We start from the raw sequence: 13,558 nt of genomic DNA on the forward strand, positions 1-13,558 counted from the left end.
GCTTTAAGGGAGAGTTGGGATGTCAGTTTCAGTTGATTGGCAGTGAGAGCAACACAGGGGCGTTCCCATTGTGCTGTATGGCTTCTGTCCACACTAAGGCTCAGGTTGCGTACGGCTCCATTAGTGTTTCTCTACAGACGTGGCCACTGTTCCATAACCAATCCAAGAAACCCAACACTCTCCGTAGGTACCAAACACAACCGTCCACCATCTGGTGAGGCCAAGATAGACTGTGGAGCGCACTCAAGAGAGTCAAAGAAGGAAAAGGGGAAGCACCCGCTGATGGAAAGTGGTACTGTATCCTCGTCATGCTACGATTACACAAAGACAGCTCTTCTCAGTAAAGGGGAAGGAAATGCCTCAGGGCCCATTGTCTGTGTGTGTGTGTGTGTGTGTGTGTGTTTGGGGGGCATCGACATCTCGGGTCGAAGCCCCTCAGAGGTATGTCATTTGCTGCTTCCTGCCAGGCTTTGTGCTAAAATAGTTTGACAGGAATTCCAGCAGAAACGGCAAATAAGCAAGAGGGAGACCCAACAGCGAGGGCCGAGCGATCCCACTGCAACAATAACAGCTTTCTCATTGCAGCTCGTTGCTCGTGTTGAGCACAAAGTGTGGGAAAGCCAAAGCGTCTCAGCCAGAGGAGGCTAGATTATTTACCTTTGGGGGTTAAACAGGCCCTCCTCAGAGCCCGTAGGTTAAACGACGCATCCCATTGGTTGCTGAAAGTGCTTCGGCCAAAGAGCAGAGGAATGCAGAGGATCTCATAAACACACAAACGTTTGGAGAACAAGCTCAGCACCCTGAGACACACACACACACACACACACACACACCAGCAAATCTGCTTGTCAGCGGCCTCCTGAGAAGCAGCACTGCTCGGCAGATGTGCAACACCTCGCCACTTGTGACCGACCACGGCAACAGAAATAGGGAAATGAAAGTTGTTTGACAATGAGTATGACCAATGGTGACCGAGAAGTAAATCTAAAAAAAAAAAAGCCCTTCTATAATAATAATGGCTGACAGGAAACAGGACTATAATGTATGATAGTCCAGATTTGAATCTCTGCTCTGGTGATACTTGTATAAGAAAACAGCTCCACACTTCCTGTATGATCACGAGGATCATAAACAGAATAGTTGAGCCGAGTGGAGTGAAGAGACAGTACAGCAGCGGGAGACTGACACCCAACAAACCTAAAATACTATTTCATTTGTTGCTAGTACAGTTAAATGCTAACATTGAACTGACATTTTGACGTCCATTATACCGAATGAGTAATTGTCACATGACATGGCCTTATCACCCGAAGCTGCTTATAACTTATCAGGATCATTTGATACGTTCAAAATGTCAACAATGTGTAAAGTGTAACAAAGAACGGGTCTTTTCTCTCAGATGCTGAATTGTCACACACATTTAACAATGTGTTGTATAATGAATGTCAGTAATCTTACCAGCTGTTTTACAGTAGTAGATGTCGAGCTGTCCTTTGTAGCGTGACATAAACACCAGCTATGTGTTTGAAAAAAGGGATATTTGTTCTGCAAGGAAAGTTGCTTTTGTGAGATGTTAATTAAACTAAAATTGCAAAGGTAGTGGTAGTCTGTGCAAGTAAGTTATGCAAGAGAGATAATATGCAACGGGCCATCATATGTCTCTCCACATTGACTACATATTCAGAGGGGAGAAGAACCTTCCACGAGTAGAAAGTCACTCATCACCAACCATCACTGACTGGTCGGAGCCGCTATCATCAAAGAAAGTTCATGTAACAGTGAGTGAGTATCAGTGTGGACAACCAGCCGGAGGACTCCAACCACCCTGTTTATTCAGTGACACTGAACTTCACAGTGCAAATAACAAGGTCATGTTTTGGATGAGTTGGACCGGCACTGTTAACAGCAGTGAATACAACATTCAAACCCGGTGCACGCGCTCATGTAAGGACTCTGCTAGTGTATTTCTTTCCTCTTTAGTTTATTGTAAGTGACTTACCCCCTTATTTCATTTCATAATGACTATGTTTGACTATAATGCTAAAGTAATGTGTATAGCTCCTGGTGAGAATCCAATCCAGACTTCATCGTCGTCCCTTCTGCTGAAAAGCTACTGATGATTGTTGACAGCAGTTGATAAGTTTTAACCAAAAAAAGCCTTTTTTTTTACCTTCCATGACTTCGCAGTGGTGAAGCAGAGGGTTGCTCCGACATTCCAGCCCCATCAGTCCAGCAAACATCTTCCCACAAGCAACAAGCTGTGTGTGGGCAGAAGTACGCGAGTATCAGATCCCGGTGCTGCTGTACATACATGGAGTTACATCGACCATGTTTTAGATGAAGTGCAGCCAGCCAATGGAACTGATCTCATTTCCGTTGTGGAAAAATGAACCCAGGCTTTGTTTTTTCTCCCCGCTTTGGAATGACGTGTGAAACCGGCTTTTCACACGCGCTCCTTTGTCCATAACAAACATTTACTGACAGTATTGATAGCCTACTCGCACTTTAGAGTCTTACATTTCTTCTCTGCGGCAAACAAGTGGGTTGCGCATGAACAAGACGGTCTGGCGAGAAGAAGAAAAAAAAGATCCTCATGTCATGTTTCTTGTGGAGAAATGGAAGAACAAAAACATCCCACGGTTTGGTGCAGCATAATGGCAGAAGAGGCCGACTCAATTTAAATCTGTGTCTCATCGATGAGCGATCAGTAATCCGTTATTCGTTGCGCCCCTGCGTCGTGCGTCGTCGTGTTGGAGCAGCGCGAGGAGCGCGGGGAGCTCCTACGTGTTCAGGAATTTGACTCCTTCAGACCTCCTTCAGACCGCCTCATCGCCACAGCAGTCAGCCTATGAATGCAGCGGCGGACACATCACCGGGTCAGCGGCTGCTGTTTCTGTGTGTATACGCATATGCACACTTTATTCATGTTAGAACATTACAGCTACAGCTGGTGGAGGAAAAATGAAATATTAAAATAGAAAAACATGCAGTCATACGACCTCCAACTCTGTTAAAGTCACAAACTATTACAATGTCAAATGCACAAAGTTGGAATGAACATTATTATAATTGGCATTATTGTGTTTTGTTTAGCATTCTAAACGTGTAAAGGTAGCTACTAGGGGTGTTCACATTTAAATTGAATAAAAATGACGCAATGAGAGTCACAACAAATTATTGTTTCAATAACTATTGTGTCAAACAATGAAATGGAATAACTTGACATATATTTGGACACATGTGTCCCTGCACTGTTTACACTATGTTTACAGACTACCCAAGTGTATTTAAAATATGTAGGTCAAGTAATTGTTCGTGTGCAAAAATGCATGTTATTTTTGCATATTTTTAGACGCCCCTAACATCCTGACGTAAAAACAAAAGTCTTCCTTTGTTCATGCAGCGAGGGAATGAATGAGAAGAGACCCCACATAGAGCAGAGTCTTTTCATCCTTCCTTCCCACACATCCAAATGTTCCTTTCATTCAGCGCGGCTGGCTGATTAAGACTCCGTGATAAAGAGCTCAGTTCAGCCGACACAACAGAGGGCAGCCTTCATACTTAGTTAGGCTACACTGTCGAGGGCAAGAGAGATGTGTTGCAGAAAGGTTTGAAATGTGTTCGATCTAGTGCCATCACCTGTCAAGTATTAATGATTGGAAGCTAAATGAATCCGCCGACAGCATGTCTATCTTTTTGTAAAAAAAAGGAAGGTTTTTGAACTTTTTGAAAACCTGAAAACCTATTCCCCAGCAGGCATTTTGACTTTAATTTTTTAAATGAACTGGAATGGGATTTTAAATTTACCCTGCAGGGATTCTAGGAGGGCACCCAACATCGCTGTGCAGTCATGCGACTTTTACGATGCGTGCAGTACCACGATTCATCCACCAGATGGAGACGTACACTGTGTTTTGTTATGGAAGACTGAGGATGGGCTGTTCGTTGCTGGAGGAAAGCTGCAAATCTTCCTCCATGCAAATGAATACATGGAGAATGTGGATGGAATCGACTCAGACATAATCCAGAGACATTGGAGTAGCCATTAGCAGCGTTGACGTGCACGTAAACACAACTTTTAATCACAAAACAGCCACGGTTCAACATAATTTGTTGTGGTTATGGCTGTATAAAGTGAAGAAGACTTAAGTAACCAGTGGAATCTGTGTTTTTGCTTTGTGCTCATTTGGTTGCTTGGTGTTTGAATTGTGTTTCATTTATGTAAAATGAAATGAGCTTTTAGACGACCTTCCCGTTATGCGAGTATGAAGGATGAATATGTTGCTGCTACATGTTTAACATGTCCTTATCTGGTGTTTGTTGCAATGTGCACAACTGCCTTTGGTACTGGAGGCACTCAGATGTAAATTAAAAGAGCTGTAACAGTCAAAAACATCAATACAGCAGCAAACAACTGCTGGGAAAGGATATAGTGGAGTAACGTCTACCTGAACAGAGAATAAAGTCGCTATCCCTGTGTGTGTGTGTGTGTGTGTGTGTGTGTGTGTGTGTGTGTGTGTGTGTGTGTGTGTGTTGTAATCTGAGCCTCTTCTTGCTATGTTGACATAGGGTCATGCATGCTTTTAGTGCATGTTAGTGCACGTTAGTGGGCCACACCGGACAGCTCACGTCTGCTGCTCTGCTCTCATACAGCTGATAATGCCGGCCCGACCGACACCATCATCGCGGAATCGTAAACACCCAACCCTCCGGTTTCCCTCAGGTAAACCTCTCTTCAACTGCTCTGTCAGAACTTCTGCCATTGTTTGTAATGTTAGCGCTGTTAGCATCCTTAGCTATGAGCCGCTGGCTTGGCGTCGACATGTTGAGGGCCGTTTAGAGGCAATCAAAATGCTTCCAATCTCGGATCTTGCACCATAATTAACGCTATGGCTCTGGTTGCTATATGATTAGAAACTGTGTTGAATGAATGGGGATTCACCCTGATTGATTTGTTTGAAAAGTCTCTTACATGTCATTGATTTAAAAAAGGCAAGTTTACATGAATTCGTCTGTACTAATTTAGCAGGCTAACACTTAGGTTTGCTAATGTTAGCTCGCTATACATTGTATTATGTTTGGGAACTTTCGTCCGGTGTCCACTTTTCCCTTTTAATTGCTGCAAACATTTAAGTCTCCTTCTTTGTTGTCACATCCCACCGCACAGCACATAGAAGGCATGTTTGAGAGTGGGCTTGGACCTGAAACCCATTATGTTTTCTTTTTGGAGCGGTTGTGAAGTCAGCTGCAAGCTGTACGGCTTCATACTTTAAAATAGTTACTGATAGCAAAAGAAATGTGGCTTGAATTTTTTTTTTTGGTCTCACACAGGTGTAACTTACCACATTGCTAATTTCTGCATTGCAGACTTGTCATAGCAAGAGATGCACAGCTGTAACTAATAACGTTAACGATGGCTTGATTCAGGTCAGGTGTGACATTAAGTCTGGTACTAGAGCACCTAGATGTAATGCAGCCCTCGTTAGTGTTGTTAATTACACCTGTGCTGTCACGTCTGGGTTAACCATGTCCATGTTGCAGCTTCCTGTCACTAAATGCTCAGTTGTGAATTAACCTTTATTTAGGTCATGACCTCTTATTTGCTGTTTAAAACGTTATATTTGTATTCTTTGTATACAGGCTGTGATAGTTCTCTTATGCGACACATAAAATGTTTCTTTTACATTTGAATTTCTTTGAAATAAACAAACTGGGTAGTAAGCATGTGCACAGAGCCTTTATAAGACTCATTTGAATAATGTTTAAATATACATTAAATACATACCATCACATTTGTGTTCCTTGATTGGACTGCCTAGTTGATTTACACACCTGACAAAAGTAACAAACCAGCCAGTCTTTCTGTCTCTGACTACCTTAATAAAATTCAAATTAATCAGACATAAAAGACATAAAAAAAATATCATTTTAATTCGCAGTATTTTAATTAAATAAGATCTTATTTCTACAAAATGTTTTTCAGTTTTATGCTGAAGATTCAAGTTATCCATTTGTAGTACTGATATTAACCACAAGGTGGCAGAGAATTAAAACTCACTCTCTCACTGCCAATAGAACACCAAGAGCAGTGACATGACAGATGATCTTCTTTGTGGTTGAATAACAAATGCCTAACATCTTTATACATGAAGCTGAATTAATCGGAGACAGATATGTTTCATCCTAAAGCACCACGTTATGAGAGATGAGTGATTGCAGGCCGTGAAACACAACAGCTGCTTCAGAACAGAAAGAGGAAAACCTACATAGGTCATGTTGCAGTAGACTCACAAGTTACACTTTCTCTTAAATTAACTCTGACTCATCATAGACTATGCAGGCATTACTCTGAGGCCATCTATGAACACAGCAGCATTGTCTATCTGAATGGTAATAATTACCACCATCAGATGGGAAAATAGCAGGAGCGTATCGGTTCTCTGCCAGGAATATTTCTCAGCATGCTCAAAACCGTATTATGAATTAATGTCATCACAGTGGTCAGGACTGTTAAGAGAGGGTAGAATAAGGAAGTAATGGGTTGTGTGTGGGAGTGTGTGCCTTCCAGAGAACAGGCACGTACAACGTACAAAGGTCACATGATCCTCCTCCACACAGTATGCAGTGTGTGCAAGCAGCCAATGGTTCTACCTTAGATTATCGGTGTGTGATAGAGAGGGGAGGGCAGAGAGCAAAATAAAAATAAACACACATTATCAAAGCGGCATAAAGACTGGGAGAGCATGGCATATTTGGCACAGAACTTTTATTCATGCAAAAACAACTGAAGTCATCAGATCCTTATCAAAGAAAAATAATCCAGTCTATTGTAACAGTTTTTATTAAAATAATAAAAACAAAATTAACAAGCATGTCACGAACCGTAATCAAACGTTCGTCAAACCCCATTAAAAATACATAAACATCAAACTGGAGCACAACTAAAGTGGACAATGACACCACAGAGATCGTGAACAACGTTGCAGAGGCTGCGCGGGACTTAAACCACTCCTTCCTCGGTGTCGAGGTGCACGGTCCTGCTGGAGAACACGTCGGCCAACATGTGTTTGGGGATTTCCGAGCCGCGGACGCGCAGGGCGTAGCAGGCGTCCTCCACTTTGCCCAGGCTCTGTCGCAGCGTGTGCAGCTTCTTGGACACCTCGTACGGGCCCGTGTTGCCGATGTAGGAGAAGCCGTCGTGGATCTGCCGCAGGAACTGGCTCAGCTGGAAGGGCGTGTCGATGTCACCGTTGCCCACGCTGCTGATGCACATGCGCATCAGCTCTCCGGTCAGGTCGGCCACGCCGAGCAGGTAGTCGGAGGGCGTCACCTGGAAGGTCAGGACCGGACCGCCCGTCTGCGGCGCTTCGGCTGAGCCCTGAGATGAAAACACGACGAGAAAGAATAGAACGAGACGGAGATTACAAATACTTTTAGGGATGATTGCTTTTAGACAGATTGTGCCTAGAAATTCTTCTCCCGGCAGGATTTGCAAAATGGGATTGTTATGTTGTCTCCCTCTGCTTCGGCCCGGGCTTCAAATAAACAAAATGCAATTTCTCTCAAGCACGGTGATGATGCTTTCACTCCAAAATATTGAGGTTCAAGCAATTTTGCCTGCATCAACGGGAACCCGTCGTCTTCGAAAAATAGCCGGCTGAGTGGAGAAAGTGACATATTGACACATAATGTTTATAATTGTGGTACAAGGTAACACCCAATGTTGCCTTTGTGTGCCATACCTCCGTACTGCAGCCAATACTGAGATGGTTTTGCTACTCTACATGAGAAGACAAAACGAACCCTAGTGCATGCAGCTTCTTTAAAGTTACCTTGTCATCTACCTTCTCCGGTCTCATGAACACCAGACTGGCGTTGATCTCCTCCAGGCTGATGAGGCTGCGATGGCGGATGTAGTGCAGGAAAGACACGGCCTCCACATACTCCTGGATTCCTAAATGCATGAAATCAAGTTGAAATGGTCCTCCAACGCAATACATCCACATATTTCACTGCTCCGGCTGTCGAACCTAAATGCTTGAAGTGTTGAGATGTTTGAGATTTACTAATAATCACTATTACTAAAAAAAGAGGAGGTCAACTGTGTATCAGATGAGCACAGCACGTAGAGTGTGTATAAACACTACATGGTATCTGCACAGTGTAGATCCTAGATGTAGATAATGACTCATAAAACCGGTTTCCTGTCGCTGTCGTTTTGATTGTGGTCACTTTTTTTTTGTAGCGAGCTGCGATGACCTCATTTGTTTTCTGGCCCCGTGTAAACAACTATCAAATAATCACAGGACGGAAGACTTTGTGTCTGAAGTTTACTTTCGGAACGGCAATTGAACTTCAAAAGGGGGAGCCTCCTATCTCAGCGTAGTGAACCGCAGCGCGCTACAGAGAGGCGAGAAGAGAACGTGATTCATCTCCACCTCATTCGTCCTGACTTGACTTCAGAGCTTAGTCATGATGAATTTTGAAAGGACCCCCAAAAATATGATTTCAATCAGTGTCTTACTCTGAGCGATGGGGTCCCGCTTAGACACTTATTCTGCCAAACTCTGAAAGGTTTGGTTGTTTCCAAAGATACATTTCTGTCATTGTAAATCAACACTGCGTGGACACGCGTTCATTTACATTCTTACCAACCATCTGTGAACTGACTGCGTTTTACATCCGCAGCATCTCTGTGCTATTTTTGGCTCAGGGAACTCTGCAGTGCACCTGATGTGCCCTTGGTAAGTAGAGTGAGGTACATTGTATTATTATTTATTATTAAATTAATTAACTTTTTAAATTTAGGTGATCTGTTTTTGTTTTTTTCAGAACATGTTTTGCTTATTAAGCCATTCATATTTACTGTTATGGAGAAATACTTAGTTAATATTGACAGTCATGGGCTTTAAATGAACTGCTTACAAGAGGGACCATATCATATTCTCATGTAGAAAGTACTAGTAGCCGTTTGACACATTTTCCATAACCTTTATCAACAGAAAGCAAACATCTAAACATTGCCAGTGGGCTCAGAGTGAATCTAAGAGGGACAGGAAATGACATGAAAAGGTGACACAGGCTTTGAGGCAGGCAGAGTTAGTTCCTGAGTTTCCTGCCAGGAGCTGTTTGTGTTATTTAGTCTGAAGCAGAGGTTACCTTCGGTCACTGGACTGCGAAACAAAGATAGAGGTAGATGTCTAAACAATGACTCAAGGAAAAGAGATTTTACTGGCACAGCTGTTGGAAAAGTTGAGGCCTGACTGGATCAGTAGTTATAATAAACATGTATTCATGGCCACAGATGATTTACAGATTAATTGAGCTCAATGTTTGACCACCGAGTGGTTCACTGAGCTGCGGGTGAACTCTGGGGAAAAAAGCCCTGCCGGTATATTTGTGTTTGCACCGTCTCAAAGCTGCTAGCTGGGTCAAGCTGAAGAGCTTATCAGGGAGCCGCGCTGCCCTGTTATCAGTGGCAATTAGTTCAGATTTAGCCCACAACATCGTTGATGGTCTTTATATATATCAACAACAACAACAACAAAAAGGCAGACTCATTACACAGGCCTGGAGACTTCTGGTCCAGCCAAGATTATCTGGAGAGGCCGAGCAGCGAGCCCAGTCTCAATCTAATAAAAACGATAAAAAAAGGGGGGGGGGGATGAAGCGTCTAATTGGTGGGAACTGCCACTGGTCACGTCGCCGATGTTGCAGTGGTGATTCATGAGTGACCGCAATCTAAAAATGACTTCCCCAGCTGCTAGATAACGGCTCACCCTCGCTCCCTGTAATGGTTTTCTCTGAACGCCGCAGACACGTTGGCTACGCTAACAAAAACTGATATTGATGCTAGTGGGAAAACAAGTTGATCAGAGTTTTATCAGGGCGCGTCTATCACATCCAGGCCTGCATCAAGGTCACGCTCTCATACTGTCAGTGACTTTGCAACAAACCGAATGCACAAAGAGGACGACTCAGGGGATCCCAGTCCAGCAGAGGGCCTAATTACGTTTTGGGACTACGGCCCCTTCGTGGAGCTCGTTTCTCAAATAAGGAATTTATTATTACATTTAAAGAAATGAATGCCAGACTTTATGCATTACTCAGCTACACAAGGTGGGCCTCGTTTAGCATGAGAGATAGGATTGAACAGCATGTGATCAAGTCATTGTAGTAAAATGATGTGCTAATGGGAGATTAGAATGCAGGACAACTAGGACTCTTTGCACAGAAGGTGAATAAGATCAGAATTACTGTATAAAACTGAGACAGATTTATGAAATGAATGATATATTTGTATGCAATATATTGAAATGAATTATATATATATATATATATATATATATATATATATATATATATATATATATATGGTGCAATTCCTGACACTGCGTTCCAAGTCGCATACTTTTTCATTTTTACTGTTAGTACGTACTGCAGCTGCCCTTGCGAAGTACGAACTGTCGATTTGGACAAACTACTTCATAACATGGCACCTTGACCTTTGACCCTCTTGCTCATAGATTGCTGCGCACACAGGATTGTGGGTCAGAATAGCCAGAAAAGCATGCTGGCTCGCATACTGCAAAATGACACCGGATGCAATAGGTCATTCTGGTATTTTCTGCATTTGACATACTATATATTGGGACATACCAAATGTATTTCTGGCATACTAAATAGTATGGTATTATGGGTATTGGAGGACACAGTAAGTGTCTTCAGCCATGTGGCTCTGTGAGGCTGTAATGTCAGCAGTCCTTTGAGCTGAACATGCTGGTGTTCAGCAGCAACCCGAGGGGGACATGAATGTTTGTGCAAAATGTCGTTGAGATATTTCAATCTGGACTAAAGTGGACACACAACCATCCCTACAGCTACACCACTAGAGTGGCAAAAACGTTTGCTTGTTGCTTTATTGTACATGGCTCTATTTCCTAGCTGCTAATGTATGCTAGAATATTCATAGGTTTCTCATTAACTGGATATAAACCTATCAAAGATTTTTTGAAAAGAACCAAAAGTATTTTCTGCTCATTTTTAAGTCTTTACATCACGTGTTTTTATAAAATAAAACTTAACCGTGAACATTTTTACATGCACTCTCACGAAAAACTGGAAACTCACCTGCTGTGAAAGCTCTGTGAAACTGAAAGATGTCCTCTCCTCTGAGTTCTTCGGCAATTTGACCAATTTTCTGCCTGACTGCATCCAGTTTCACGTCTGCTTCTTTCAGAATATCATCTGCATTTGGTACACTTCCAGCCCCGGGAGAACACACAGAATACACATTAGAAATGCAAAGTTTGCAAGATACACGTTGCTTTAAAATTATCTCTAAAGCAGAAGTTGCATTGCGTTATTCAAACAACCGTCTCTTGAAACTGGAAAAAAAACAACTTGTCAATCATCAAATTAGCAAGAAATAAAGCGAGAAATCCTATAACACGTTCCAAACTGGTGTTACGACAGTATATACCTGGTCACTCTATGTAAAAGAAAAATGGTCCTCTTGCTTTCGATGGTGACGTCTCGACTGATCTTAACGAGACGCTCATGTTTGTCGTGTTTGGTGTCGAGCTCTTGTTGGAAAACTTAAGACAGGAGGAAGGAAAAACAAAAAAAAAAGTTAGTTTGAGTGATAATGTCTTAACACAAATGAAATGACAGCAGAACATTTGGGTGGAGAAAGTCGTGAAAATGCTGAGGATGCAGTTACCTTTGAAAGCAGCAATGACAGGTGAGGATGAGTTGGCATCCTGCACCGCATCAGCGTTTCTCCGGGGACATCCTTCACCTGACAGGAGGGAGAAAGAGTCCGGTGAAGCTGCAGCTCGTCTTCAATGATAAAAGTCACTTTCTCTAAACTGGTCTTGGCAAATCAGAGAGGCACTCCACCGATTTGGTACATGGAGACATGTTTAGTCATATTTACCCGGATGTTACCAGCAGTATTTAGACTTGAGCTGTAGACTTAAAGACTACATGTAAAGGTCTGTGTAACAAACGGTGGATAAGAAGCTTTGACACACACACACACACACACACACACACACACACACACACACACAAGGTGTGCATACAGCATGGGGGACTAACAAAAGACACCAGTACAGAGATGCCTTGTGGGAATTGTAGAACTGAAGCAAATAACTGATACAAATGAAATGTAATAATTGCAACAATTTTGATAATAGTTTCATCGTTTAATGCAGTTTTGAATCACAAATGTCCCCCTAAATAAATCATTGGTTTATGTAACGTTTTATCGCCTAGTTTATTAGTTTTCTACGATAATTAAGCGACTAGCTAACTTAGCTATTTGGAGACTAACTTTGGGTTTGCGGCATTGTTTTCTAGTCACACCTTTTGCAGACCAAATCATTAATGAATTAAACGAGAAAACAGCGGTCTGTTGCATCAGCAATGAGGATAATTGATCATTGCAGCCCCTACGGTGCTAGGACTAACACATAAAGAAACTCGGTTAGCAGTGCTGTAAAAAGAGTGGAGCAATACACGAATCATGTCTCTACCGTTCAGTGTTTACAGCTAGCATAGCACACAGCGTGTCAATGTAAGCTAACTACTTTATTAACGACACGTTTTACTGGAGTTACCACGTTGATGACAACAACCGACAACAACCTAAAAACGTTGCTACTCTTAGTAGAGTCTCAAAAGTGGACTTACCTTCTCGCCTATTCATGCCTGCGGTGTTGAAACGTCTTCTTTAAATATATGTAACAAGTATAAGCTCGGTCTAGGGCTGTAAGTTATTTAATGGAACTGTTTTAGCAACACAAGTCCGTGCTGCCGACCGACTGTAACGAGGCAGAGTAACGTAAACCGCTGCTTTACACCCGTCAGGGGTTACAAAGAGCACCAGACAAAACAGATGCGTTCAGACATGAAAGTTACCATCGCCCAATAAAGTCTAAACACCCCACAACGCGAAAGAAATCGTGTTTACTCGTTTTTAATAACAGGCATCCATGTGGTCATCATTATTCGCGGGGCTTCTGCGCTGTATACACACGTAGCAGGGAACGGGCAATGCATTGTGGGAGATGTAGTAACATCATAATGTGATATTTGTTTTATTACGGTATTTCCCCAGCATACTCAAGTCATATTTGCGAAACATTTTTAATAATTCAAAACATTTACAAATAAATTGTTGCAGAAACTATATTTACAATTGATAGGCATATTCCTATGTAAACTGTATTCAATGGGGAGTGACACGTGCAAGTGTCACTCCTTGGAGCTAAAATAGTCTCTGTTTCAAGTAAAAACCCAGATTGGGCAACCAGAAATCTCCAGACTGCCACCCTAGATTGGCCGATGTCATTTGTAGCTATTAAAGTATGTTTCATCCAACCTTTCTTGATCAGATTAGTCGCTTCTCTACTGTAACCCCTCCTCCAGGGACTCCTGCAGACTGTGTACGTGCCACACGTCTGGTGCCAACTTGAGCTTGCGCCTTGCCTCTGCACAGCACACCCCCCGTCATTCAATCACCGGTTTCTATTATTTGATCAGTAACTGAACC

The 13,558-nt window shown here is 42.5% G+C and overlaps 2 protein-coding genes across 3 annotated transcripts in view; both read right to left on the bottom strand.

Moving 5' to 3' along the window:
* Window positions 1-2,240, bottom strand: part of disc1 (DISC1 scaffold protein) — a gene marked incomplete at its 5' end in the record, with an annotated part of 38,140 nt that extends 35,900 nt beyond the window's left edge. The window contains one exon of the mRNA XM_079168884.1: window positions 2,171-2,240. Coding sequence (XP_079025010.1) covers window positions 2,171-2,240 — 70 coding nt within the window. The remainder of the gene's footprint in view (window positions 1-2,170) is intronic.
* Window positions 2,241-6,755: 4,515 nt separating this feature from the next.
* tsnax (translin-associated factor X) lies at window positions 6,756-13,015 on the bottom strand. 2 transcript variants are annotated; one of them, XM_079168543.1, is made up of 6 exons: window positions 12,697-13,015; window positions 11,723-11,800; window positions 11,483-11,597; window positions 11,131-11,261; window positions 7,845-7,954; window positions 6,756-7,378 (listed from the first exon to the last, which is right to left on the bottom strand). In XM_079168543.1, the coding sequence occupies exons 1-6, from the start codon at window positions 12,710-12,712 to the stop codon at window positions 7,001-7,003; spliced, it is 828 nt and encodes a 275-aa protein (XP_079024669.1). In that variant the 5' UTR covers window positions 12,713-13,015; the 3' UTR covers window positions 6,756-7,000. The 2 variants fall into 2 exon arrangements, with proteins under 2 accessions (XP_079024669.1, XP_079024668.1); XM_079168542.1 differs by having other exon boundaries at window positions 7,833-7,954.
* Window positions 13,016-13,558: the final 543 nt, after the last annotated feature.

This window comes from Pholis gunnellus (assembly GCF_910591455.1).
Source record: "Pholis gunnellus genome assembly, chromosome: 11".
Lineage (NCBI taxonomy): Eukaryota > Metazoa > Chordata > Actinopteri > Perciformes > Pholidae > Pholis > Pholis gunnellus.